Raw genomic sequence first — 23,697 nt, forward strand, 5'->3', positions numbered from 1 at the left:
ATAGGATTTCTCTTTTGCCTAGAAATTCTTTTCAGAAATTGGATAACGAATAGAGCCATAAGTATGAGACTATGGATCTACCAGTAACAAACAATGGTAAGCACATCATAGTTTACCACATGCCCTCAACAAATGAGCAATATGAATTTCTTCACAGCTTTTTGAAAACTCCCAAGTGTTGAAATTTACCCAAAAAAATCTCTCAAGTGTTGAAATTTACCCCAAAAAATCTCTTAAGTGTTGAAATTTACCCAAAAAAGAACCTATCAAGTGTTGAGGACAGGTGGTACAAAAATATGATGTACTTAGCATTGTTTGTTACTAATAGATCCAAACCCCAAGTATGACAAAAAAGAAAAACAATATGAGAATTGAAGCTATAAATTAGATGTCCAGTTTCCACTTGTAAGAAAAGAGAAGAAAAATGAAATGTAGAGAAAATGACACTTTAGCCTTAACCATCTTGATTGTTAAAGAAATTCACCGAAAATAGTTAAAATAATGGGGCTGTGGGCTATAGTATTTTAGAGTTACCTTTCATGTAACTCTAAAATACTGTAGCTCACAAACACAGAAAATACCATAGGAAATTCCTTCAACTATGAATTATTTTCCATGTATTTCACATGAGTCTGTGCTTTCAAGGAACTTTATCAATGAACTCCACCAGCTAACATACCTGATGACGAAAAACCACATAGGACAGAGCAAAGAAGATGACAATGAAAGGGAGAATGACAGGTGTCACTACTGAATAGACAAAGCCAAGCAAGAAGTATAATTGTATCTGAGGTTCAAATGAAGCAAAATCTATGCTCCCAGCATCCATTGCTTCTTCTCTTTCTTCATCTGTCTTCACTAAGAATGTATTCTTTAGGTGGAATACAATTAATGGAAACAATCTAAGAATCTCTGCAGCTATTCCAGCCCAACCATCAACCATTACATAGGTAATAAAGAATGTGGCTTTCATAGGGATGGTGACACCAACTGTTTTTGGAATTCTGCAAAAAATCCAATTTCTCATATTAGAATTTCATAAAAATTAGAAGAATGCTTGCAAGAACTGAACAAGATCCCTGATTCCTATTATGTTATTATGAAATACATATTACCCATGATGCATTCGATCTAGATGTATCAAAGACAATTGCTGCTTTTAAAATTAACATACTCCAGTTTCCAACAATAGTTCATACAGAGCAACATCCTTAAAAAGCTTTAGTAGTTCTCTCCGAGTGTGTTAGCAAGGAGAGGATTTCTTGTTGATAAAGGATAACCGTAGCTTACTCATGTGGAGGTTGGTTGATAAACTGATAGAGCTGTTGAAAAGCGGTTCCTGTGATTACGCTCCCAAGAAATATGTTCACAAGTACGAATAGGTGATACTTCCCAGCTGACCTCCTCTCCAAAGATGACAGAGATGTATGACCTTCTATCTTGGACATGGTCATCAGTATATTTGGGAGTACAAGAAGGAATATTTTCAATGCAATTCCAGAAAGAAAACCTTGAATGAAAGACTTGACAACCTCCCTGCAACAGTATTTTCCAAGGATTGTAAAAAGAAGGATGGTAATAACCAAAAATAAATAAAACATGTTCCTTTGTTATGAATAAATTTTCTGAACTGATGAAAACAAGAAGTATCAGATATCAACCATTTCTCTTGGAAATAATGTAACAGCCCTCAGTCTCAAGACATATTTAACAAGACCATCATAGATTAAATTATAAGGTTAACCTCCTTGCTAAAATCCGAGTTTGATACTATATAAGTTTATTTGACAACCTATCCAATGAGAAAACTGTGTGAGACAATTTAAATGTGATTAAAGCTGTGTGACTCATGTTAGGTTGAAGGTTTTTTATGTATTGATGGTTCGGCTGATAAAAGTTCTTATTAGCCTGTATTTGAGTTTAAGTTATTATGTACTGGGCCTGTGTTAATGGGCCTCTAAGCTTGTTTAGTGTTTTAAGTTGTCTGGGTGTCCCATCACTAATCAGGGGCATTCCAGTCTTTTTTTGTAACATTGTACTATACTCTAATATAAATAATAGTACTGTCGACTGGGCTATTCAGTTTGACATTCTCAGCATCTCTTGGTCTCCTTCTCTCTTCTGCTACTTCGGCTACAGCATTTCAGCTTTCATGGTATCAGAGCATTGAGCACCTTCCTAGTTACAGTCGACGCCATCTCCTCTCTCCTGCTGTCTTTCTTCTTCTTTTTCATCTTGGTTGCTGCTGTGAAACCCTAGGGTTGCAGGAGAGCAACACAAGGTTCGAACCTAGAGTTTCCCTTGGTTGTAGGGCGCAAGGGAAGTAAGACCCAGAAGCTAATGTCCTACTAGACTGTTTCTAGTAGTTAGCAGCTATTCGACTGCTAAGAGAGGTCTGTATAGGACAGACCTAGTTGAGGACTGATTTCAGCAGTCCTAGTATTGGCCATAAGGAGGGGCACTCTCTTTACAGTTGCAGTACTCGAAGTTCAAGTGGAGTCTGCAGAGCACAATAGTGGAGAGCCCTTAGTTTCAGGTCGGTTACCAGCCCAGAACACCTCACTTGCTGCTGTAACTGAACTGCTTCAGAACTGTGACAGTCTCGGCAAGTCTGAAACTGTGTTGAGAGCTGTCAGAACCTGCTGTGATCACTTCGGCTAATCAGAATCTGCTTCAGAACTGCTTCAGAACCTGCTGTGATCACTTCGGCTAATCAGAACCTTCAGAACTGCTTCGGCTAGTCTTAATCAGTGTCATCTACACAGAGGCTGTAGTCAAGATGTCTTTAGTATCCGGAGAGGTTTCTTCTAGGGATAACAGACCTGCGGCAGGGTCTTCAAATCTGGAAAACCCTAACCTGCACAGCTTGCAGATTACAAGTGTGCCACTGGATGAATACAACTTCAGGGAGTGGTCAGTTTCCGCAATGCTGCTTATTACTTCCCGTGATCTCACAGGCTACTTAGATGGGAGCAAGAAGGAACCTGTGGTTGGCAGTAGAGAGTATGCTGTGTGGTGCAAGGAGAATGCCACAATTATGTCCTGGTTGCTTGCCTCTATGACTCCTCGGGTTGCCAGGACTGTTCATCACTTTCCTACAGCAGCCAAGATTTGGGAAAAGGTGTCTAAGACCTATGGACAGAAGAAAAACAATGCTAGAATCTACAGATTGAATCAAGACATTGCTGCCTTAAGGCTAGGTGATATGACAGTTGCCACATACTTCGCAAATCTGGAAGGTCTTTGGGAAGAACTTGACCATCACTTGATATTAGATTGGGAAAATGCCAGGGACAAGGAGAGACATGATAAGCAGATTGAAGAGAGCAGAGCCTTCAAGTTCTTGGCTGGTCTGGACCCAGTGTAGGAGGGTATAAGGTCACAAATTTTGGGGAGAGATGAATTGCCCGAGTTACACCATGTTTATTATCTGGTGAGGAATGAAGAAGTCAGGAGAAAGGAGATGCAAGTTGATTCTCAGACTCAACCAACTGAACAATTTGGAGAACATTCAGCCCTGGTTTCTACCAAGGGAAACAAACATCCAAAAAGAAGCACCTCAAGTGCCCTCATTGTGGTGGTGAGAGACATGTAAAAGAAAAGTGTTGGGTTTTGTATCCTCACTTGAATCCAGCTGCATTAAGAAAGGACAAGAAACAACAGAAGGGTCATGCGACAAGTGGGAATCTTGTCACCAGCAACAATGGTGACAACTCACAGAATATACCAACAGTGTCTTCTTCTCCTATGGGACAGGTTGCTGATTCCTCTGGAACTGGTGCTTTGGGCTTCACTGCTAGTGAGGTAGAGGTCCTTAGCCGGGCATTAGCTCGTGTAAGGAAAAATTCTTTTGCTTCCACCTCTCTTGCCAGATCAGGTATAGTCTCTGCCTTCAGTGCCACTAGCTCTATTGACTCTACTTCTTGGGTTATTGATTCCGGTGCAACTGACCACATGACACATATGTCCTCCCTATTCTCTTCATATCATCTGTTGTCTGGTCAGGATAAGACGAGAGTTGCTGACGGGTCTTTCTCCACCATCTCTGGAAAGGGGGTGACCTAAGTAAGAACCTCTCTCTTAAATCAGTTCTACATGTTCCCAGTCTTACCTAAAATCTTTTGTCTGTTTCAAAACATACCAAAAATTTGAACTGTAGTATAACTTTTTTTCCTACTCATTGTGTCTTCTAGGACAGATTGATGAGGAGAACGATTGGGAGCGGTCATGAGTATGAAGGCCTCTACTATTTTGATGCAGACATCGGTTCAGCCTTACAAGCATCTGCTGTTAGTAGTCTGGAGAGTGTGGAGTCAATAGCTAGGTTGCATCTTTGGCATGCTAGGCTAGGTCATGTGTCTTTCTCTTCATTAGAAATGTTGTTTCCCGAATTGTTTAAGGGCATTTCAAGTCAGAGTTTAATCTGTGAAGTATGTCAAATGTCAAAACAATGTAGAACTGTTTACCCAATTTCCAGTAATGAAATTTGTGCTCCTTTTGATTTGGTTCATTATGATGTCTGGGGCCTTTCACCCATTGTTTCTATTGATGGCTTCCATTACTTCATCAGTTTTATTGATCACTACTCTCGATGTACATGGATCTACATGTTAAAACGACGAGATGAAGTACCATGGATAACTATGGCATTTTGCAAGATGATTGAAACGCAGTTTAATAAGAAGATTAAGCAATTCAGGACAGATAATGCTGCTGAATATTTTGAAAAATCCTTGAACTTATTCATGGAAGATGTTGGCATATTACATCAATCATCCTGTGCTAATACCCCTCAGCAGAATGGGGTTGCTAAGTGCAAGAATAGACATCTATTGGAGACAACTCGAGCCTTACTATTCCAGCACAAAGTCCCCAAGCAATACTAGTCTCAAGCTGTTCTTAATGCATCATATCTGATAAATCGGATGCCATCTAAGGTGTTGCGTATGAAAACCTCTTTCTCTGTTTTGTGTCCCACTCTTCCAGACTTTCCCCTTCCTCCTCGGGTCTTTGGCTGTATATGTTTCATACATGTGAAGGATCCAAAGAAGACTAAGCTGGATCCTAAGGCTACAAAGGGAATATTCTTGGGGTACTCTCCTACACAAAAAAGTTACAAGTGTTATGACCCTGTCTCCAAGAGAAAGTAGGTCACCAGAGATGTGGTCTTCTTTGAGTCTCAACCCTATTTTTAGTCTTCTTAGAATCCTCTTCAGGGGGAGACTGGTGGGATGGAAGAGGATTCTCATTCTCCCTCCTTTTTTGTTCCCCTATCTGCCTCGGGTCTTCCATCCTCTCCTCCTACTCCTTGTTGTGGCATTTCGGGTCAACCCAGTGAGGCTCCCACTGTACCGGTTACCTCTCCTTATGTTGTAGATGTTCCTAAAGGCTCTAGTAGGCAACAGAAAGAGATACTCACGTACAACAGAAGAAAAAGGGGCCCTCAACCTCATGACAGCAACCAATTGGACTCGGATCAATCTATCTCTACAATCCAAGGTAATTCCAACTCACATACTTCTGATTTGGATCTCCCTATTGCCCTCTGTAAGCCTATCCGCTCTTGCACCACCCGGCACCCCATTGCTGATTTTGTTTCTTACTCACATTTATCTCCTGCCTATCACTCCTTTGTGTCTGCTCTTTCCTCTGTACGTGTTCCTTCTAGGTACTCAGAGGCTGTGTCTGAACCAAGGTGGAAAGGAGCTATGAATGAAGAGATGAAAGCCCTAATGAAAGCAAGGACTTGGGAATTAGTGGATCTGCCAGAGGGGAAGACCACTGTTGGGTGCAAGTGGGTGTTTACTGTAAAGCACAGGGAGGATGGCTCCCTTGAAAGGTACAGGGCCAGTGGCAAAGGGGTTTACTCAAAAAGAAGGGATTGACTACAAAGAAACCTTTGCCCCAGTAGCAAAGCTCAACACAATTCGGGTTCTACTGTCACTAGTAGCAAATTTTTCATGGGAACTTCATCAGCTGGATGTGAAGAATGCCTTCCTAAATGGTGACCTTCATGAAGAGGTATTTATGGAACCTCCACCAGGCTATGACTTTGGTAGAAAGGTGTGCAAACTGAGGAGAGCATTATATGGGTTGAAGCAATCTCCCCGTGCATGATTTGAGAGGCTTTATGGGGCCATGAAGAAAGTGGGGTACACTCAGAGTGGTGCAGACCATACCTTGTTCATAAGGAGACAAGATAGCAAACTTACGACACTCATTGTTTATGTGGATGATATGGTAATTACCGGGAATGACTTGGAAGAGATAAAAAGACTGAAGGAGTTTTTAGCTTTGGAATTTGAGATCAAAGACTTGGGACATTTGAGATACTTTCTTGGGATTGAAAGTGCTAGGTCAAGAGAGGGAATTTACATATGTCAGTGGAAGTATGTTCTTGACCTCCTAGAGGAAACATGCATGATAGGGTGTAGGCCAGCAGATACTCCAATAGAATAGAATCATGGCCTAGAGGAATCAGTAGGGGAGGACTAATGTGATAGAGAGAGATACCAAAAATTGGTAGGGAAGCTGATATACTTATCCCTCACTCGGCCAGATATTGCTTATGCTGTGCATGTTGTCAGTCAGTTCATGCACTCTCCAAAGATCCCTCATATGAAAGCAGTTGAAAGGATTCTCTGGTACTTGAAGACTTGCCCAGGAAAGGGAATTCTATTCAGGAAAAACAGTAGAATTGAAATTAAAGCTTTTACTGATGTAGATTGGGCTGGTTCTGTTGGAGACAAAAAATCAACTTTAGGATATTGTACATTTGTGAGAGGGAACCTGGTCACATGGTGTAGTAAGAAGCAGAATGTAGTTACTAGATCAAGTGCGGAAGTAGAATATCGAGCTATGGCTCACAAGGTTGCTGAACTCCTATGGTTCAGGACCCTTCTTAATGAGCTTGGTATTAAAGCTGAGGGTCCTCTCAGACTGTATTGTGACAACAAGGCTTCCATCAACATTGCAAATAACCCTGTGCAACATGACAGGACAAAACATATTGAGATTGATTGACATTTTGTTAGAGAGAGAATAGTCTTGGGAGAACTCTGCATTCCTTACACTCCATCCGAGATGCAAATTGCAGATGTACTGACTAAAGGGTTGGCTGCAACAAAGTTCATGGACCTTCTTTGCAAGCTAAACATGATTGACATCCATGCTTAAGCTTGAGGGGGAGTGTTAGGTTGAAGGTTTTTTATGTATTGATGGTTCGGCTAATAAGAGTTCTTATTAGCCTGTATTTGAGTTTAAGTTATTATGTACTGGGCCTGTGTTAATGGGCCTAAGCTTGTTTAGTGTTTTAAGTTGTCTGGGTGTCCCATCACTAATCAGGGGCATTCCAGTCTTTTTCTATAACATTGTACTATACTCTAATATAAATAATAGTACTGTCGACTGGGCTATTCAGTTCAACATTCTCAGCATCTCTTGGTCTCTTTCTCTCTTCTGCTACTTCGGCTACAACATTTTAGCTTTCAACTCAATCTAAATAAAGCTTCCATTGCTAGTGAGGTCCTTTTTGTCGCAAGCAGAACAAATTCAAGATCAGATTATAACAGATAGCACTGTAAACATCATTATATGTCATGTCCGGTTGCTGGAAATTCTTCATCATGCTGCTGTTATGATTAAATCGGTAAGCAATTGGTTTGCTTGATGGTATAGACTCAACCTCACATAAATGATTCATCAGTTGTTATATAAGATCATTCTATTCAACCAAAGTGCAACTTTGTCTATCATGTATGTATAATATATACCTGTAGAGCATAGTTTTCAAGGCGCCAAGGCGAGGCTAGGCGGTAGGGAGACGCCTTGTCGCCTAGTCACCTAGGCGCCCGCCTAGGCAATGGATTTTTTTTTAAGTGAAAAATACGTATCCTAGGTAGTTCCCTAGGTTCCATAACCATCTTTCCTTAATAACTATCCATAATTTTCATAAGAAAATTATAAACTTCATGTTTATGTCTAGAAAATCAACATATTTATGAGAAGAAAAAGAACAAAGAAAAGAAAATTCGAAAAATATGGAGACTGAACCCATATTTTTGTTATATGAAAAGAAGAAAAGAAAAGGTCGAAGAAGTAATGATATTTTTGTTTATAAGCACAAAAAATGAAGAAATTAGTTTATAAACACAAAAAATGAATATTTTGTTTAATAATGTCTATTTTATAATTATAATCTCAAAAAAGTAACAATATAAAAGTATTTTATAAGACACCATGCTAAACTGCTAGGTGACTGGGCAAGGCGAGCCTCCAAGGGTGCCTTGTCGCCTAGGCGCCCACCTAGGCATCGCCTTGACAACTATTCTGTAGAGTTCTCTATTTGTTGCATGTTCTTTCCATTATTTTTAAATTTAAAGATATTGAATTATGCTGCTGTAGACTGGGTCTAGATTTTACCAATCAATTTTGACAAGTAGCTTCATGTTCCTGTCGGAGCTCTCTTATCATTGTTTTAAAATCATTGTCCAACTAATGCTTAGATAAATTTCAGACACTGTTTAAGTATACCTACATCTTCATAGCATGATATTTTTCTCTATATTAATTTTGTTATTGTGCAGTACTCATTTTGGATCAGCTACATGAATCCTATTTTGTTATTCTACTCTATCAACAGCCATATCCTCCATCAATTGTGAATCCTCACATTAAACCACATCCTTTTCAGTTTCCCTCTAGTTTTATTGAACCTACAGCTTTTATTAAACTTCTAGCTGAACCATTCAATGGTCTTTTATGCACACAGGAAAGCCATTTAGGAGAGTTTTCATCTCAACATCCACATCTTGGACACATAGTTTATAGACTGAAAATGACATCCTTGAGGTGTCTTTTTATTTTTGAAACAGGTATGGTATTGCATTCTATTTGTACACCAAGGAATTGTAATATACGACAGTACCAAAACACTATATGTTGGAGTAACAATTCAGTATCCCTTTAAATAGATTGTGCAATGAAATCCAATGCAAAGAGTGCCAATTGATTTTTCTTTTCTATCACTTCAAATGTACAATCCCTACCCTTGAAAATTACAAGCATCTCAACCCTGACTTTTGGTAAAGATATCAGCTACTTGCCTACTTGGTCTTTTGTTGATATATGGTGTAACAATATTGTTATGGGCCCACGAATAGGATCTCGTCACGGGTCGGTCCACAGGGAAAACCTCCTGTTTTCCCTTGTTCCTCCCCTTTCTTGAGGAACCTATCTTGGAGCCTTAATGGTGATTTGTTCAAGAGATCACCAATTCTCCTTTGCTATTTTCTTGACTGAATTTTGATGCCTTTATTGAATAATATCAGCTCCTTAAATAGGAGATTACAAGAGATAAGGGTCCTACTTTTAGGAAGACTCCTTGCTAAATAGGAAGACTCCCTACTAATCTATCCTACTGAACTGATAAGATAAGATAAGACTGAACTGGTAAGATAAGATAAGACTCCCTTAATCTATCCTAGTGAACTGATAAGATAAGATAAGACTGAACTGATAAGATAAGATAAGGCTCCCTTAATCTATCCTACTGAACTGATAGGATAAGAACTGTATCTAGATAGAATTAGATAAGATGAGAATCAGAAAATCTTGCTCCCTTTACTGCTGCTGCCGGCGGTGATATGTCTTCCCAATAAAAGCGTCCACATCATTACTCCCCTCCTGGACTAAAAGCTTGTCCTCAAGCTCGAATTTAGGATGGGTGTCTTGAAACACAGTGAAAAGAATCCAGGATAGGTGGAATGATTTTGCCCTCCTGGATCGGGTTCCAATGAAGAGGGTTCATCCTCATCTTCCTCTTGTTCCACCAGGAGGGAGAAAAGTCTCTTGCACTTGTGCCCTGCTGAGTAAAGTTCATCACAATTAAAACACTATCCCCTCGCCCTGCGTTCCACCATCTCAGCCCTGGACAAGTGCTTAATAGGGGGTGCAATAACGCTGCTCCCCACATGGGGTGCTGATCTAGAATTTTTGCTCATCTGTGGTTTCGTTCTTAGCTGGCTGCTGAAGATGGAGCCATTCCGAGTGGTCCCGGGGATGCCCATGCTGCTGGAGGCCACCCTATACTGATACTTCCGCGGTTGAGTTGCAGCTTGCGTTCAAAGGCGCGAGCCAAATTCATAGCAGTAACCAGATTGGGGGGATTTTGCATTTCCACATCCACCCTCAAGGTTTTTGCTAACCCCGCGGTGAACATGTCAACCTGCTGGTCTGGTCATACCGATGATGCTCTTGCAAGGAGGGTCTGAAACCGACGCTGATCTGGTCATACCTAATGGGTTGCTTGTTAATGGGGGCCCAAATCTGAGAAGGCAGTAGGATTTGAATTGGGTCCAACTGAGCCCGGGTTCCTCCTGCTCCAATTTATAAAGCCAGAGCTGCGCCTCTTCCGTCATGTGGAATGCGGCTAAGCTTAACTTGTCGTTGTCCCCTGTCCGTTGGTTGCGGAAGAACTGCTCACATCTGTACAGCCATCCCAAAGGATCTCCGTTGTCGTTGTAAGAAGGGAACTCCAGCCTGCTGTACTTGGGAACGACCGCGGCTACCGGGGCGACGACTTGTTGTTCAGCGGACGATTCCGTCCAGTCTGTCGGCGGCTGTTTGTGGTTGTAGCCCCTTCTGGATTCCTTTCCTTGTTAGAGAAATACAACTCCATCAAGCGCCGTAACTCTCAGGCATTGTCCTTGATTTCGCGTACCTCCGTGCTGTTCTCCACGAGCCTGTGCTCTAGTTCGTGGACCCGTGTACCTCCGTGACGTTTGGCTCTGATACCAAACGTTTGGCTCGGACATCGTCCTTGATCGCCCATGACATTTGGCTCGGACATCGTCCTTGATCGCCCATGACGTTTGGCTCTGATACCAAATTGTTATGGGCCCGCGAATAGGATCTCGTCACGGGTCGGCCCACGGGGAAAACCTCATGTTTTCCTTTGTTCCTCCCCTTTCTTGAGGAACCTATCTTGGCGCCTTAATGGTGATTTGTTCAAGAGATCACCAACTCTCCTTTGCTATTTTCTTGACTGAAATTTTCGATGCCTTTATTGAATAATATCAGCTCCTTAAATAGGAGATTACAAGAGATAAGAGTCCTACTTTTAGGAAGACTCCTTGCTAATTAGGAAGACTCCCTACTAATCTATCCTACTGAACTGATAAGATAAGATAAGACTGAACTGATAAGATAAGATAAGATTCCCTTAATCTATCCTAGTGAACTGATAAGATAAGATAAGACTGAACTGATAAGATAAGATAAGGCTCCCTTAATCTATCCTACTGAACTGATAAGATAAGAACGGTATCTAGCTAGAATTAGATAAGATGAGAATCAACAAATCTTGCTCCCTTTACTGCTGCTGACGGCGGTGATATGTCTTCCCAATAAAAGCGTCCACATCAAATATCCCCACTTGTTACTTTCTCTCACGAAATGTCAGTCAAATTCAATATGTTTGGTTCTTTAATGAAACATTGGATTGGAAGCTATATGTGCAGCAACTTGGTTGTCACAAAACAACCTATTGGGCTGACTCACCGGAATGTTTACTTCCTGAAAAAAATGTTTCAACCAAATCAATTCACAGGTAGCATGAGCCATTTTCCTTGTACTCATCTTTGGCACTACTCCTAGAAATCAACCTGTAGTAGATTTTCTATTCATTAGGGACCTCGCCCAATCCGCATCTGAATATCCTTCTAGAAATATGTCTCCCCCTTTCTTATACAACAAGCCACAACTTGGAACACCCTTTAAATACCACAATACTCTCATAACACCATCCCAATGAGCAATTGTGGGATTTTGCATAAACTAATTAAACACACCAACATTGAATAAGATATCAGGCCTGGTGATAACGAGGCAGATCAGCTTGCCTACAAGCAAGGTTTAAAATGTCGATGTCGATGGAAATGTTGCTTACCAAAATATAGGACATATGTCGGAAATGTTGAGGGGAAATATTGTAAAAATTAGAGACATTGTGGAAATGTTATGAAATATGTGGAAATATGCAATGATATTTTGTAAAATAATAAAAGAAGCATTAAGACATATTTCTAAGCTATTATCTTATTCCCAACCATTATATAAAGCTAAGAAACTAAGATCAATAACAAATTAGTAAATGACGATTTACTAATCTATTATGCATTTTGATGTTTTTACAAGGTTATCTGATATTTTATTTTCTTATTTTTAATTCTGATTTATTATAAATTATAATATATTTATTTCACACTAGTAAATAGAAATACATTTATTCTGATTTTTTAAATATTAAAGTTATAATACATTATGTTTTATTATAAATTTAATAAACTGATTCTCCTTTTTGTAGTCTTAAGATTATGATAAATTCTGATTTCTTATAACACTTAATGAATTTATTATGATTTTTAATACTAAACTTATAATAAATTATGATTTAGTATAAAATTTAATAAATTTATTTTGATTTTTTATATTAAATGTAGAATATGATTTATTAAAAAATTTAATAAACATTTTCTGATTTTAATAAATACTAACTAGTTAATATTTGATTACTTTAAAAATATTTTATGTTTTATATTATAAAATAATTAATTTACTTTTGTTTTTATATTTTGTTAATTCTTTTTTATAAATATTTTATTTGAAATATTAAATTGAAATTATTAATGGAATAATTTATATTAATAAACTTATTATAATAATATAATATATTGATATACATTAGTTGGCATCCTGTCGACATTATCGAGATCTTGTCGACATAATAGGAAAAACTGCCATTTTTTTTGTTATTTGGACCGACTTGGTTGACCTTTCCGAAATATCGGAAATGTCGACTGAAATAATGTAATTTTTATATTACCATCCATTTTCATGTCAGTGAGCCTCGACATCGACATATATCGAGCGACGTTAGTGACTTTCGCGACATTTGAAACCATGCCTACAAGTCACCTATACCTTGCAGGGTATTCTAATGGCTCCCCCCAATTATCAATCATCCTTATATTGGGATCCATAGAGTCTCCATGGGCTTGGATCCCAATAATCCAGTTTCCCCTAACATGTCCAAAACATACTTTCTCAGAGAGAGATTCCCCACTTTGACTGGGCAACCTCAGTGTACAAGAAGTACTTCAATGTTCCTAGGGCTTTGGTTTGAAAATGTTATAGGAATTGCTTCAGTTCATTGATGCCATGTGAATCATTACCAATAAGAAGAATATCACCAACATGAACTGCCAAGATGATCTTCCTAGAGGTGGTATCCCTGCTAAATAATGAGTGAACAACATTGCACTGATTCAAACCATAATCTTGCACCACACTACTAAATATACCAAACCATGCCTGTGGGGACTACTTTAGTCCATAAATAGCCTTTCTCAACCTGCATACTTTACCTAAATCCCCCTAAGAAACATACCCAGGAGGTTGCTCCATATACAGTTCCTCCTAAAGGTCACCTTGGAAGAAGGCATTCATGACATCAAGTTGAAACAAGGATCAGTCAAAGTGAGCAACTAAAGAGATGAGAACCCATATAGAGCCAATTTTATCCATAGATGAAAAGGCCTTAGAATAGTCCACCCCATATGTTTGTGTATGTCCCTTGGAAACAAGATGAACTTTGAACCATTCAATGCTACCATCCTGATAGTGTTTAATTGTATAAACCCATGTACAACCAACTACTTTTTGCTTGCTTCACAAGGGACAAAGACGTGAGATCCCAAGTATGGTTGGACTAAAGAGCATCAAAATCTTCATTAATCACTTTTTTCCAATCAGGAAAGGAGAGAGCTTCCTGGATAGAACATGGCAACAACATATAGGACAAAAGAGAAACAAACCTCTTATATGAAGGAGATAAGTGAGCAGATGAAACATATCTAGAAAGAGGATTTGTGCAAGCAACGCTTACCCTTACGGAGAGCAATAGGGAGATCAAGATCTGAAGATAGCAAATTTGTCGATGGTGAAGGCTCAGGTGGAGGGTCAGAAGTTAGAACGGAAGTAGCTGTTGATGGTAGTTCTAACTGTTGATCACATTAGGAGTACACTATAAATCAATGGCCGAAGAGGCTCCTCAAAAGTGGGCAATGGAATAAAAACATCACTAGACTCAGAAGGAAGAGGAAGAGAAGGAGATGGTTCACCTAGAGAAATTGGGTAAGTTCTCAAAAATAGTAACATCTAGTGCAAGAGTAACCAAGGAACATCTAATGGCTCGAGGGTAAAGTTTGTCATGGCTTGGACCTAGTTTATGAACAAAGCACAAGCAACCAAACACCATGGAGGAAAAAAGAAGGGATATAGAGAAATTCAAACGTCACTAGTTTGAATCAGGTATGTTGGTTCACCCACCCAGAAAATAAGAAATTATATTAAGTCTAAATAGTGTGAAAGGATAATTATGTCCCTCAAAACAAGAGAAAATACAAATACAAGTAAAGAAAAAAGGGAGAAATTACAACAAGATAAGATACAAGCAATGCACAATATAAACATGTGTTATGGACACACCGACTAGCAGCACACTGTGGCGCAGTCATAGGCAGCGGCACGCACAGCAGGCCGCACAGCAGCACCCACCGCCCGACAGTGCCGCATAGCATCACGCACCGCCAGGCAGCGCGCAACACGCACCGCACGGCAGCAACACGCGGTAGCAGCACGCGCCCAACGGCAGCAGCACGCACCGCACGACAGCAGCACTGTGAGGCGCGCGCCGCATGGAAGCAGCAGAAGGGTGGGGCCCACATGACAGCTCATCAGAGTGGGTCCGCACTTATCTTGCCACATCAGCTCTGCTCGCTAACTCACCACCAGCTACCCCATTCCTCATCCCTTATCTTATCTTATCTTATCTTAAGAGTTGTGTTATCATTAGGAGTAGGTAACTAAGAGTTTGAGTTAAGTTGGATTACCTAGCCTAGTCAAATCCAACAAGGAGTTCCCTTATGTAACCTCCTATTTAAGGAGCTGCGAATTGAAGAAAAGGCATTCAGTTTTCAACCAAAAAAAGGGTGTTAGGAGAGTTCGGGTGATCTCTTGGACAAATCACCCACGCGATTGTCACTATAGGGTCAGTACGCAAGGGCAAGGGCAAGGGAAGACAGGAGTCTCTCCCGGTGGACCGACCCATGATGAGATCCTACGCATAGGCCCATAACATTCTGGTATCAGAGCCTACCGTCATGGGGGAACAAGAGCCTCTGTCTTCCAAGGTCCACGAACTAGAGCACAAACTTGCAGAGACCAGGATGGAGGTACGTGAGGTCAAGGATGATGTCCGGGAGCTTCGACACTTGCTGGAGACATTCTTATCCAACAGGGAAAGAAACTCAGAAGGAACCGCCACCAACAACAGCCGTAGACCGGACTGGGCAGAAACGCCTGGTGAACAACAGACAGCCACCCCGACTATTGCTATTATTCCCAAATACAGTCAGCTAGAATTTCCGCCCTACAACGGCGCTGGAGACCCACTGGGATGGTTGCATCGCTGCGAACAGTTCTTTCACAACCAGCGCACCGATGACAGAGACAAGGTCAGTCTCGCCACTTTCCACCTCACAAAAGAAGCATAGCTCTGGTTCTACCGTCTAGAGTAGGAAGAACTCGGGCTTAGTTGGGAACAATTCAAATCCTATTGCCTCCTCCGGTTTGGACCCCCGTTGACAAGCAACCCGATGGGCGAACTGATCAACCTCAAGCAGACCGGAATTGTGGCGGATTATCAGCACCAGTTCCAAACTCTTCTTGCCAGAGCAGCCTCGGCACGCCCAGACCAGCAAGTCAATATGTTCACAGCAGGGCTGGTGGAACCCCTAAGGATGGATGTCGAGATGCACCCCCCTAATCTAGTCACAGCTATGAACCTCGCACGCGCTTTCGAAAGGAAGATGCAGATCTCCCACGGGGGTTTCAGTATAGCACGGCCAACAGCAACATGGGCGCCTTTGAAGACAGCAGGAGTGACTCCCTCTTCGAACGCCAGCAGAGAACTAAGGCTACCTGCGGGCAACCCCTCCAGATCAGCGTCAAGCATAGGAAGCAGCAGGTCTGCACCCCCTCTAAAGGACGACAGGCCCATCCTCCAACCTCGAGCTCTTGTACGATCGCGCATCAATCATGGTACCTTCGAGGTTCTAGTAGAATGGGACGGACTATCATCAGCGGAGGCCACCTAGATCCCCTGGACCGATCTTCACAGCGCCTACCCCAAACTCGAGCTTGACGACAAGCTCGTAGTCCAAGAGGGGTGTGATGTTATGGACACACAGACTGGCAGCACAATGCGGCGCAATCATAGGTAGTGGCACGCACAGCAGGCCGCACAGCAACATGCGTTGCCCGGCAGTGCCACATAGCAGCGCGCACTGCCCAGCAGCACGCAGCACGCAGCACGCACCACACGGCAGCAACACTCGGTAGCAGCATGCACCGCACAACAGCAGCACTGTGGGGCGCGTACCGCACGACAACAGCAGAAGGGCGGGTCCCACATGAAAGATCATCAGAGTGGGTCCGCACTTATCTTGCCACATCAGCTCTGCTCGCCAACTCGCCACCAGCTACCCCATTCCTCATCCCTTATCTTATCTTATCTTATCTTAAGAGTTGTGTTATCATTAGGAGTAGGTAACTAAGAGTTTGAGTTAAGTTGGGTTACCTAGCCTAGCCGAATCCAACAAGGAGTTTCCCTTATGTAACCTCTTATTTAAGGAGCTGCGAATTGAAGAAAAGGCATTCAATTTTCAACCAAAAAAAGGGTGTTAGGAGAGTTCGAGTGATCTCTTGGACAAATCACCCACGCGATTGTCACAATAGGGTCTATACGCAAGGGCAAGGGCAAGGGAAGACAGGAGTCTCTCCCGGTGGACCGACCCGTGACGAGATCCTACGCGCGGGCCCATAACAACATGGCCCCATCAAACACTTCCACGATATCAAGGGATCTCCAAGAAAAACAGACCACCCTATAGTAGAGCGTCTAGTGTCAAGGCACCCAACCCAATCAGCATCAACATAGGCCCTAAGGGTGAATGGGGAGGATGAAGAAAAGAAGAGGCCATGAGACAAGGTCCCCCAAACATAACGGATAATCCAATGAACTTTTAACATATGAGGCTTCCACAGGGTAGAGACAAACTAACTGACAATCTGAACTACATATGAATTGTCTAGTTGAGCAATTGTGAGGTATATAAGACTACCAACTAGATGCTGGCACAAAGTAGCATCAACAAGGAGTTCACCATTGTTTCTGCAAATAATTTCATAGTTCAACGTAGTAGATAACAAGCAAGAAGCCGAAGATTGTCTAAAATCCATATTTCTTCCTTTTTTGATTCAGACTTCCTTTTTGTAAGGAATTTTTAGATCTTTTGAGTGATGGGTGTATTGGGTTTATGGTTTATCTCTGTACAACTTCTCATTGTACAAAGACTTAATTGTAATTTGGCCCCCTTTTTTTTTTTTTTGAAATGAAATACTTTATCTTATACTTTCAAAAGAAAAAAAAAATCCATGGTGAACAACCACTCCAGTTTATGCCCCTTCCCTTTCACCGTTCTAGTGTGTTGGCCCTGTATTAAGCAACCATTATGAGAAAAGCAAACAACATTACCATTTTCAACGAACTTGAAGAAATAGTTGGTTGGCCACGAGTGTGGGGTTCCATACCCACACACAGGCTCTAGTGTGTGTGGTTTCATACCAACACCTAGTTGTTTCTAATTTCTTTTATCAGTAGTTTCTAATTTCTGTTATTTGAAGTTTATAATTTCTGTTAAGTTGGGCTGGCTGGCCTTATTGTTTCTAATTTTTGTTTATTCCTATTCTTGTAAGGATCCTAACAGCTGTAAATAAAGGAGTGTATGGGGCAGCAGATCATTCACCACTGAACCCCTTCTTTCTTTTCTCCTCTCTTCACTCTCTCTCTCTCTCTTTCTCTCTTTTCTTCTATTCAAACCTGTAATACAGTAAACAGTTCTTCTTCTTCTTCCAAGTTGGTATCAGAGCCTTAGATCTAGGGTTTCTCAAGTGGATTTAATTCAGCTGACCACATGAGAATTGTTTAGGGCTGAAAGTTCAGAAAGATCCTTATTTCGGATGATTCTTGGAGGTTGCAAGAAGGCTTTATCAGGAAGAATCAGGCAGGAATTGAGTGATCAAGATCGATTCTTGATCAAGATTGGAGGTGTTGATAAGTTTTTTTTGTTCTTGGTTCTTTGATCAAGGTTGAAGGTGCTAATAGTAATCGATTGATCAAGTTTGAAGACTGAAGGTAGCAATCAGTTTTTTGGGCTTTTTTCTTCATAAAGTACCTTTTCTTGAGATTGATACTCAAAAGGACTTTCTTATTCATTTAGAGAGGTATGGATAGAAAATCTCAGGACTGATATCAATCCTAGGATAATAGTTGATTGTTATTTAACTGCAAAATCATTGTCCTAGGTCGGCTGATATCAGCCTTGAAATACAGTTTTTTCTTGTCATAGTAGTTTAAAGCCTCTTCTTAACTTAGAATGGAGTACAAGAACCAAGGGGAATGTGATTTTGGGACTGGTGGTTCAGGTAACATGACTGAAAACACCTTTCAGATTACAACTGTTAAGTTTTATGGATCAAACTACTTGGAATGGGCCCAATCAGCCATTATGGTTATTGGGGGTAGAGGAAAATTGAAGTTCTTGCTAGGGGATATGAAGGAACCCTCCAAGGAGGACCCTACTTATGCTAGGTGGGTCCAAGAAATTTTTTTGGTGATGACATGGCTGTGCAACTCTATGCAGCCACACATAAGGGAAAGTACTTGTGGGCCAAAACAACTAAGGAAATATGGGATGTTATGAAGGAAACTTACTTTCAGCCTCTAAATGTTGCTAGGGGTTATGAGATAAAATGTGAGGTTAAAAATCTAAGGCAAGGAGAGAAGCAAGTCTCTATTTTCTTTTCAACTTTAAAATCCCTATGGCATGAAATTGATCATCTTGAAACAATTGAGTAGGAGAGTCAGAAAGTGAAGGGATAGGAGATCCATCACATGGACGCCCAAAGATTGTGGAATAAGGGGGCAAATTTCAAAAATTTTTCTCTCCCTTCAACTGGGAATCGAATTCCCCATTTAGAAAATCATATTTTCAATGATCATTCTTGAACCATAAACTGGATCAGATCTGAACCAAAAGGAGTAGGGAGAGATAATACCTGATACAGAGAAATAATATCTCTCAATGGAGGTGTTCATGCCCAAGGATGGATCCAAAATCTGCTCCCACTGAAGATGGCGCAGTGCAGGGTGGAGTAGAATCAGCAGTGTTCTTCCAAAAGAACTTGATCATTCTCAAGAATCACCTGGACGGCTTGTGAATACAACTCCCACCAATCTTTTCTCCAAAAGATTGGAATCAAGATCCAATCTTGATTTCTCCCAAGGAATGGAGATCGAATTGCTGTAGGCGGCGGCTATAGGAAGGAGGCGGCAAGAGAGTATTTGTAGGGTGCAGAATTCTCTCTTTTGTGATTTTAGCTCTGAAGACAAGACTATTGCTTGTGGTTGTCTGTTGTGTTGATGTTGTCTAAAGGCTGCCACCCCCTTTTCCTTTTATAGACTTAAAGGGATCAGCTCCTAATCCCATTAGGAGTTGCTAACCCAAATCATATCTGGATTAGAAGTCCCTTTAAGATAAGGGCTAACCCTTATCTTATCTGCATATTAGATCAGCCATCTCCTAATCTAATTAGGAAGTTTCCAGATCTAAATCTTATTTAGATCTTGGACTCTCTAAGTGGATAGGGTGTGGGCCCAATCCTATCAGCTGATCCATCTCAGAATTCGCCCCTTAAGTGACTAATCAAATTAGCCCAGTTCGAAATGAGCTTAAGGCCCATTTAAGGTTATGTATTCATTTAGCCTTACAAACTGCTGCCCAGTTGGGCTTCCTTGTATGGCATGGGACCTAAACATTGATCTACACATCAGCCATATGGGTTCAGCCCAGCCTTTGTTACAAGGCCTGGCCGAATACACTGTTATGGACAGTGCACCCCTTGAAACCCATCAGATGGGCTCTATGGGCCCAACACTTACCCTAAGTGGTCCCTGGGCCAAGCCACCTTATAACACCCAGGGACTGTGGGCAGATGCAAGATTAGCCCATCAGGTATTATCCTCAATGGTCTTAGAGTTAACCTCTCAGCCCATAATGATCATACACTGCCCGACAAGAGAGGACCTCTCCCTTGGCTGCAAGGAACAGTGTTGCACTCTCTCAAGTATGGATCCCGAGAATTAAAACCTTTTGCAAATCATTTCGAAACCATAATATATATATACTTTTATATCTCATATAAAATATATTTTGCAAAACAAATCTCAACGATTGAAATTGGCTGCCGACAGTCTTGGTTTCCATCAGTGAGAGTGCATCCCCGATCATTACCTTTGTCCGACAAAAGGGTTGATCCTATCACTATGATCACCCACTCAAATGAATTCTCAGACTGTCCCAACATACCCAGGTTTTGACCCCCACTAAGGATCTCACTGATTGGTATATCAAAGACAGCCTAATCCGACACCTAGTGCAGTATCATAATCGAGTCTAGGGGTCGGGTGTAACTTTCCAGTTTTTCCCATCAATCTCCAAGGTCCAGGGCAATACTGAAAATTTGGTCCAGTTCAAAGATTCAATTAATCTTACACTGTATGTGCCTAGGGTCTCACCCCGGCAGCTGAGACAAGCCACCCCAACCGACTTGGTGGCACCACAGTGTCGGTCTTGACAGGATAGGTCTCCCCAGACCGACCCACTGGTTGTGAACATTCTAAACTAACACGAGTCTCATTAAGTGTCCAGTTTAAGGGTATTACACAGAAACATACCAAGGAAACATGAATCAAATATGCACTTTTATTCATTTACAAAAAACTCATAAAGTGCATCGTTTTGATTGAAGCTAAGGGCATACAAAACTGTCTAACAGCTCCCACTTGCACTTAGGTCCAATCAGATACTAGCCGGAGTCCCATGCTTTCCACGTGTTTCTCAAACACTTTCTGTGATAGTGGCTTTGTCAATGGGTCTACTACATTTTCCGCTGACGCTACCTTCTGAATCAGGACGTCCCCTCTACCAACAATCTCCCTTAGTACATGGTACTTCCTCCCGATGTGCTTCGACTTCAAGTGGGCTCGTGGCTCCTTAGCTTGAGCAATAGCTCCATTGTTGTCACACAACAATGGGATGGGTGATGTGCTGGACGGAACTACTCCCAACTCGTGAACGAACTTCTTCATCCACATGGCTTCTTTGGCAGCCTCAATTGCGGCAATGTACTCGACCTCGGTCGTGGAGTCTGCAGTGGACCCCTGTTTGCTGCTTTTCTAGCAAACAGCACACGATCCTATCGTGAGAACATATCCAGATGTAGACTTTCTATCATCTTGATCCGACTGAAAATCGGCATCTGTATACCCTTGGATCTGTAGTGAATTACCATCGAATACTAGACAAAACTCTTTTGTCCTTCGAAGGTACTTAAGTATGTTTTTCACAGCAGTCTAGTGTTCCTGCCCTGGGTTGGCCTGAAATCTGCTTACTACACTCACTGCCTGAGCAATGTCAGGGCGAGTGCACAATGTTTGCTGAAATAGGGCTATCGAATGAGAGAAGAAGAGGAAGAAGAAGAGGAACAGAAATGAAATGGGCGGTAGTAATCACTTCGGCCAGCCCTAATCTATTATATATAAAGGCATTGCATAATGTTACATGAATGGACAAGACTGCCCCTGATTAATGATGGGACACCTAGTCGAAATAAACATTAAGTAAGATTAGGCCCAGTAACAAGCCCCACTAACTAATGACTTAAGATCCAACAAAATGTAAACATACAAACTAAGACAGCCGAACCAACACTCCCCCTCAAGCTAAGCATGGATGTCAATCATGTTTAGCTTGCCAAGTAAGTCCACGAATTTCACTGTAGCTAGCCCTTTAGTCAGAACATCTGCAATCTGCATCTTGGAGGGAGTATAAGGAATGCAGAGTTCTCCTGAGACAATTCTTTCTCTAACAAAGTGACAGTCTATCTCAATATGTTTTGTTCTATCATGTTGCACTGGGTTATTTGCAATGTTGATGGCTGCCTTGTTGTCACAGTACAACCTGAGAGGGCACTCAATCTTTATTCCAAGTTCACCAAGCAGGATCTTCAGCCATAAGAGTTCAGCAACACCATGAGCCATAGCTCGGTACTCAGCCTCTGCACTAGATCTTGCAACCACATTCTGTTTTTTACTCCTCCATGTAACTAAATTTCCTCCAACAAAGGTACAGTACCCAGAGGTAGACTTCCTGTCCCCAACAGAGCCAGCCCAATCTGCATCAGTATATCCTTCAACTTCAATTTTACTGTTTTTCCTGAACAGAATCCCTTTCCCCGGGCAAGACTTCAAATATCTGAGGATCCTTTCCACAACTTTCATGTGAGGGATCTTAGGAGTGTGCATGAACTGACTGACAACATGTACAACATAAGCAATGTCAGGGCGAGTAAGGGACAGGTAAATCAACTTCCCCACTAGCTTTTGGTATCTTTCCTTATCAGGGTAGTCCTCTCCTACTGACACCTGTAGACCATGATTCTGTTCTATTGGAGTATCGGTTGGCCTACACCCCATCATGCTTGTCTCTTGAAGAAGATCAAGGATGTATTTCCCCTGACATATATAGATGCCCTCTTTGGATCTTGCAACTTCAATCCCAAGAAAGTATCTCAGTTGGCCCAGATCTTTGATCTTGAATTCAACCACCAAAAACTCCTTTAGTCTTTTAATCTCTTCCTGATCATTCCCTGTAATTACCATATCATCCACATAGACAATAAGTGCCGTAAGTTTGCCATTTCTCTTCCTTATGAATAGGGTATGATCTGCTCCACTTTGAGTGTAACCCCCTTTATTCATGACTCCACATAGCTTCTCAAACCAAGCTCGAGGGGACTGCTTAAGGCCATAAAGGGCCTTTCTCAGTCTATATACCTTCTTGCCAAAGACATAACCTGGTGGAGGATCCATGAACACCTCTTCATGCAGGTCGCCATTCAAGAAAGCATTCTTCACGTCCAACTGATGTAGCTCCCATGAGAAATTTACAGCTAAAGATAATAGAACTCGGATTGTGTTGAGTTTTGCCACTGGAGCAAAAGTTTCTTTGTAGTCAATCCCTTCTTTTTGAGTAAACCCTTTTGCTACCAGTCTAGCCTTGTACCTCTCAATGGACCCATCCTCCCTGTGCTTCACAATGAACACCCACTTGCATCCAACAGTGCCTTTCCCTTCTGGTAGATCCACTAATTCCCAAGTCCTTGCTTTCATTAAGGCTTTCATTTCTTCATCCATAGCCTCTTTCCATTTTGGGTCAGATACTGCCTCAGTATACCTGGTAGGAACATGCACAGAAGATAGAGCAGACACAAAAGAACAATAACGAGGAGACAACTGTGAGTAAGACACAAAATCAGCAATGGGGTATTTGATAGTACAAGAACGAGTAGACTTACGAAGGGAAATAGGAAGATCTAAGTCAGAGGAACTGATAGGATTACCTTGTGTTTCTGAGACAGGTTGATCCGAGTCCAATTGGTCGTTGTCATGAGTTA

General features: G+C 41.4%; 1 protein-coding gene across 6 annotated transcripts in view; it reads right to left on the reverse strand.

Moving 5' to 3' along the window:
• The window catches only part of LOC148861776 (hyperosmolality-gated Ca2+ permeable channel 1.7-like), a 146,029-nt gene that overhangs the window by 21,064 nt on the left and 101,268 nt on the right, over positions 1 to 23,697 (reverse strand). For all 6 annotated transcript variants that reach the window (XM_088941679.1, XM_088941677.1, XM_088941675.1 and 3 more), the window contains 2 exons: positions 1,291 to 1,536; positions 680 to 1,004 (listed from right to left, as the gene is read on the reverse strand). In XM_088941679.1, the coding sequence (XP_088797805.1) occupies positions 680 to 1,004; positions 1,291 to 1,536 (571 nt within the window). The remainder of the gene's footprint in view (positions 1 to 679; positions 1,005 to 1,290; positions 1,537 to 23,697) is intronic.

Source organism: Nelumbo lutea, chromosome 4 (assembly GCF_056320005.1).
Source record: "Nelumbo lutea isolate HS-2025 chromosome 4, American lotus-T2T, whole genome shotgun sequence".
NCBI lineage: Eukaryota > Viridiplantae > Streptophyta > Magnoliopsida > Proteales > Nelumbonaceae > Nelumbo > Nelumbo lutea.